Below are 6,393 nucleotides of genomic sequence, written 5' to 3' on the forward strand. Positions count from 1 at the left end.
TTCTATTAATCAATTATATCTCAAAGTTAATTTCTATATTGAAAAAGATTTCATTATATAAACATTTTCTAATCCATTTGTCTCGCAACTACTTTTTTCTCTATTTTCATTTGTTTTTACCATATGAAAAAATCATTTCAAATTTCAGCACTCGAGGAATTAAGGAATTGTAAAATTTTAAAGTCATCGAACATAGAGAAAAAAAATACCATTAATTACTTCTGTTCATGATAAATTTAACTTTTGCATCACAACTATCATGATCAGAGGCTTAAAGAATATAATTACGCATAAAATAGGAGTGAGTGGCCTTGTAACAACTATCAAGTGTGACAAATTAATATGAAGTTTGTATACACAATCAAGATGAAAAAAGGATACAACTAAAATATCTTTATGGATCTTAACCAGAATACCAACTCTTTTAATATGGATATGGATACTTCAAATGGATACTTCAAGAAAAAACCAAATCCAAGTCTTCTAAAATATACCTCCTCCTACACACTGCATATACTTAAATGCCCATTTAAGCATATGCTACACTCTTATGCTACAGCTAGTTAAATGCCCATCCAAAAGGATGCTGCTAAAGAATACCTGCAATTAAATTCAAGCAAATTGGATTCTAATGAGAACAAATACACAAACTCACAGGCCTCTTATTCCCGAGTCCTCTGATACAGAAGGAGAATCTGATATAGAATGACCTGGTTCTTGCATGGAAGGAGATTGAGAAAGAGAATTCTGCATGGAGGGAGAGTGGTGATCTCCTCTAATGTCTTGAATCACCCTCACCACATGGCTCATTTTAGGGCGTTGCTGAGGAGATTGTGAGGCACAGAGCAAAGCAATCTGAAGCATGCTCACTAGTTCCTCTTCAATGTTTTTGAATCTCATCAACTCAATATCAAATACCTCTGATGTCCATTCTTCTGGGACAATGGACTGCACCCACCTGGGAAGATCTATAGCTGAATGATAATCCTCTTGCATGTGAGCTTGAACAGGGGCCTTGCCAGTTAGCATTTCAAGCAGTAAAACTCCAAAGCTGTACACGTCCGCTTTCTGGGATATCTTCTTTGTTGCAGCTTGCTCAGGAGCAGTGTAGCCCACCATTCGTGAAGCAGCAACTGATGGACTCACCAGCAGTGCAAGGCCAAAGTCTGAAATGCAAGCATTCCCATTTCTGTCTAACAAAATATTGGAAGACTTGATGTTTCCGTGGCCAATCTTGGGTGACTTGCAGTGGCTGTGAATAAATGCCAAGCCTTTAGCTGCACCAAGTGCTATCTTCATTCTAGTTGTCCAGTCTAGGGGTGTTCTACCAGGTCCTCGGCTACCTGAACAAAGAAGGAATTCATTGCATATCAATTTGACAGTTATTTAAACTTTAAAGACATGCTAGTTTCACAATATTAGGAAAGAAAACGAGGTTGAACATGGGAAATGCAAATGAAAAAGGTTATTACTAGCACATATTAGCATAAATCCATTTTAATCGCTTAAAGGTATCAAATCACTGGATGTAAGCTCAATGCTTTCACACTTGAAGACGATTTATTTAAATGGCTGCAAGTATTTTATGATTATCCCCAGGACATGTCTCTTGGTATAAGAATCCTATCCCTGCCACTGATGTCTTTGAAGAAAACATGGCTAATATTTCGCCCACCACTCAAGTGGACACTTCCATTACCCCAGGCGCCACTGAAAACATTCTTCCTGGAGTTTTCTGTTCACCAGAAGAAGTTATGGTGCAAAAACATTGAGAATGACCCCTCAGAGTAATTTGATACATGGATCTGTGTTAATGGTAATGGTGCACAGCTGACTTCTAAGATTCATATTACACCTACTTCAACCTTTTAGGAGACAGGCTTAGTTGATTGCAGGTTTTCACTATGTTTTAAGGTTCATATTACACCTACTTCCAACTTATAAGAGACAGATTTAGTTGATTACAGGTTTTCACTATGTTTTAACTTTTAAGAGACAGGTTTAGTTGATTACAGGTTAATACTTATGCCCACATTTAAAAGAAACCACATCTGGCCTCAAAAATAGGACATCCTCCAACTTTCAGGTTATTCCAAGTAGAAAGATACACAACATCTCTGCTTTCCCATTTTACTATGATTCCAACCTGTCCATTTTAAGCTTGTCAGCTGACTGAGAACCTGACATTCTGCAAATATTGAGGAGGGCAACAGATGAAGTTGAAAAGGAAGTGGATACCTAACTCTCATTTTAGAGATTATTGAATGCATTGCACCCTTCTCAACTGATTTAATATGAAAATGCAGATTTCATTTTGGATGACTCTTAAGGCTTGGTAAAGATGGAGAATGTCCTTGTTTTTCCTTGGCCTTTTATGGTTAATGATTCAGTGCCATTTGGATTTTATTATCAGTTTTTCATTGATTGGACTTGGACACTAGTTTTCTATAAAAAGAAAGTGAGTTAATTAGTGGATAAACTCATTTTTTTAGTGAGTTTATTTTTTTCCGATGAGGGAAAGTTCCACTTTAAAAGTTTCTTCTAAAGAGCTCTATAACTAGCTATTATGTGGTTTCATGTAGCTTTTGTTGCAAATTAAAAGTTAACCCAAGGAATCAGAGTGAAACCAAATTCACTAATAACAAACAGTTTCGGTCAAAATCTTACAAGGAAATAACTGACAGTTTCAATAGCTTACAACAAGTGAAAAATATTTATTTCAAAACTTCTGGTTGCATGGCAAGTTGAAATTTCTTCACAGCATGAGATCGCGGATACCCTCTACAACACCACACAAAACTTAGGTAAACAAACTTGCACACAATTGAAGACTGAATTTGCTGGTGAAATTCTTGAAGTTGATGTTTAACAATACTGGTAAATTTCCAATTTCATGTACTGGCAAGATGGTTGGATTGATGTTGACATCAATTGCTGACCTTGACATCCACAATGGAGTAGTAGACTGATGTCAAGGGATTACTTGTCTATAGATGTCAGTATTAAGTTAGGTAATAAAAGAGTTCGTTATTCTGTTATAATCACTGGATGATAACCTAAAATATTTAGGTAGGTAAAAAAACTGGAATCTGTTGTTTCAAATCTTGAATCTATTGCTCTTAAAGCTTCTTGTTTCAAGTTCTAGACTAGAGTTCGTTGCTTTGTTGGGTAGTGTTGCTAATGAAGAATATTTAAAGGGCATGGGGCTATATATAGGGATATCACTGAATCAAAATGAATGACCGAGAAAAGGACACAAATGACCCCTATGAATATGATAGCCTACAGCAACCTGTAGGCATCCATTAATATATTGTTTTCTATGGTGCAGGCAATAAAAAATCAATTCACGTCTACATATTGGATGCTATTATAGATGGTTTCACAATATAAAACAGAGGGAAACGAACTTGCCTTTGAATTGAAATCTGAGCTCCATGGTAGAAGATTACCTATAAAAGCTAAAGGAATGAGGGAGTGGGGAATGTATACATACCATGAAGAAGTGCATACAGACTCCCATTTGGCATATAGTCATAGACCAGAAGCTTTTCATCTCTAGCAAAATAATAGGCCCTTAAATTAACCACATTTTGATGTCTCAAACTTCCCATGAGCTCCATATGTTGCTCAAACTCCTTCCTTCCAATACCATACAAATCTTTCAATCTCTTGACAGCAACAACAGATCCATCTTCCATAATAGCCTTATAAGCGCTTCCAAAGTTACCCTTTCCTAGCATTTCAGCCGAAGCTCGTAAGAGATGCTCTAGCTCAAAAGGTCTTCCATCATCAAAGAAGATAAGCTTGCATTTTCCTGCAGTAATAGACTGATTATTAGGGCACTGATCTGAAGAATGCACAGCTAACCTGTCTGTTGGACATCTCTGGGCAGGTTTAGGCTTAGGCTTCTTCTGTTTCACACCCTTCCTTTTCCAGTAGTAGCAGAAGATTACACAACCTATGAGCGATAACACTGCAACATCTCCCACAACTATTGCTATAATATCACCTTTGCTGAGTTGCGTAGAGCTATTATTTCTATGCTCTGGCAGTGAGCCTGAAATCATGGAGGGGCTGGAAGCCATGTAGGGATTAGAATCAGAGCTTGCATTGTTACTTTCATTGCAACTCTGCAGGGGACTTCCACAGAGTTCTTCATTATTCACAAACCCAGAACTTGGAAACCTAGACAGACTTGCAGGTATCATGCCACTAAGTCTATTGTCTGAAACATTGAATTCTTCAACAGTATTGGGCAACATCAAGTCTGAAATGCTGCCAGAGAACTCATTGTTCTCAAGCCTCAGAGTAAGCAAATGGGTCATTGAAGTAAGACTCGATGGTATTTGACCGCTAAGATGATTGTTCGATACATCCAATCTCAAGAGACGATCTAAAGAAGCAATGGTAGAAGGCAAGGGACCTGAGAAATAGTTATCAGAGAGAAACAGGAACTTAAGACTTCTCCAGTTCAAAAAATCAGGAATGGTGCCATTGAGTGAATTTCTCTTCAAGCTCAGAATTCTGAGCTCATGGAGACCTGCTAAGGCATCAATCGGACCCACGAGGTCGAGATCCTGGAGCACAAGCCTCACTACCCGGCCATTCTCACACCCAACTCCATACCACTTTCGTCTGCATGGATTCTTATGTGTCCATGAGAACGCCAGAGTGTTATTGATATCAGAGGAGGCCTTGAAAGCTATCAGTGCATGATAATCTGATTTGCCCTGGGCTTCACAATCTCTAAAGAAAAAGATAATCAGCAACATTAAAAACATCGCCATCTCCAGCCTCTCCATTGTAACGGCAGAGAATGAGAATAAGATTGGCACAGGAAGTGGATACTTCAACAACCATATAAAGATTTTGAAACCTCTAAGCCCATGTTCATGACCCACTGGAATGAGATTGGTATTAGCACTACCAGTAGATACTTCAGCCAGTAACCATATAAGGATTTTGAAATCTCTAACCTCAAGAACCATATAAGGATTTTGAAATCTCCAGTCTCATGACTGACCCACTAGAAAATGGGATTCGAATTGGCACCAGCATTCCTGACCCAAGTTTAAGATGGGTCATTCCAGAAATATAATAATAGGCTGTAGCCTCAGTGTCACATGGTTGACTGTACACTACAAGTTACAAAGTAATATATGGACTTAATACAGGACATAGAGGTGCATGGACATGGTTATAATGTATGAAAATCGAATGAAACGTAGAATATCCTTGGAAACATGTGACACATCGATGAAGACTTTTCTTCAACCCAAAGTACTCGATTTTGGAACCGGTTAATGGGATTCTGTAGTAAAATCCCATCATATGTATCGATAATCAAACTTTTGTGGTAGATCCCCACCTGCCTAGATATCAATGTGTGATATTTATGTCAAGAGCACAACTATCTTATTAAAAGAGTTTTTTTTTAAAGGGGTTTTCAAATGGAAGGAAAAAAAATATATATATATATATATATATTAAAAGGTATATAAATGAGAATTGAAGAATTGTAATTAGATTTTTTTGAACAAAATTGCTTATGACGAGTAAAAATAATTAGGGATAAAATATAAATATATTTTAATGTGAAAATTAACTATTAAAAATATATATATTATATTTTAAAATAATATTATTTAATTTCTTTTAAGTTGATGTTGGATAAGTTTGAAAATGAAGATAAGTTTTTAATATGAATGTGGAGGTTTGAATAGTTCGTATATTTTATTTTTCAGAAGAAAAAAATGCTAGTTTATATTAATATATTAGTCACGCAGATATGTTTCCAATTTTTTTTACATTTTGTCATAAGATTTTTCAAAAAAAAGTTAGAGGAGAAATATATGCAATAAAACATAAAATCTTCATAGTCAGCCAAAACTCAACAACAATTCCAAAATGCAAACATATTACAGTGAAAACCTAAAGCAGAATGCCAACAGAATAGTAACTCACCCAAAGAGGCAAGAAAAGAACAAAAAGTTAGGGGAGGGGGATAGAGCCCTCATCTCTAGATATGTTGTACTCCAGGTGAATGTAGTGCATATGACCAAGATCATCCGAGAGGCCTTTCTTGGACAGTGTATCTACAACCGAATTAGCCTCCTTATAGATGTGCTGAAAAATGATCAGAGAGAAGGATCGTTGGAGTAGTTGTATTTGAGATATCCATCAATTGAGATGAGGGGGGGAAGTTTGTATTGGCCAACATCCCATCAATAAGGACCTTTGAATCCCCATAAACATGTATTGTATGATCAATATTCTATGGGAAAACCAAAGAAGCCCCCAAAGGGTCAAGACTTCTACCCTCATATTTGTGTTAGAGCCTCCATTCCATGAGATCTTGTATTGTCGATCATGATCAACTCTTAGCCACAC

The 6,393-nt window shown here is 36.7% G+C and overlaps 1 protein-coding gene across 1 annotated transcript; it reads right to left on the bottom strand.

Annotated features, from left to right (window-relative positions):
• Positions 1-306: 306 nt before the first annotated feature.
• LOC149157024 (putative leucine-rich repeat receptor-like protein kinase At1g68400) lies at positions 307-5,145 on the bottom strand. Its single transcript, XM_089438993.1, has 2 exons — positions 3,497-5,145; positions 307-1,343 (listed from the first exon to the last, which is right to left on the bottom strand). The coding sequence occupies exons 1-2, from the start codon at positions 4,989-4,991 to the stop codon at positions 652-654; spliced, it is 2,187 nt and encodes a 728-aa protein (XP_089295119.1). The 5' UTR covers positions 4,992-5,145; the 3' UTR covers positions 307-651.
• Positions 5,146-6,393: the final 1,248 nt, after the last annotated feature.

Source organism: Pinus tabuliformis, chromosome 9 (assembly GCF_031772625.1).
Source record: "Pinus tabuliformis cultivar Carrire ecotype Pingquan chromosome 9, CPIR1, whole genome shotgun sequence".
In the NCBI taxonomy this organism is placed as follows: domain Eukaryota; kingdom Viridiplantae; phylum Streptophyta; class Pinopsida; order Pinales; family Pinaceae; genus Pinus; species Pinus tabuliformis.

Excerpts from the sequence above, each read along its gene's own strand:
- LOC149157024 (XM_089438993.1), bottom strand. The coding sequence starts at position 4,991 with ATGGTTCTTGAGGTTAGAGATTTCAAAATCCTTATATGGTTACTGGCT. Across the intron at positions 1,344-3,496 it reads TCTGTATGCACTTCTTCATG|GTAGCCGAGGACCTGGTAGA; the intron begins GTATGTATACAT and ends TTCTTTGTTCAG.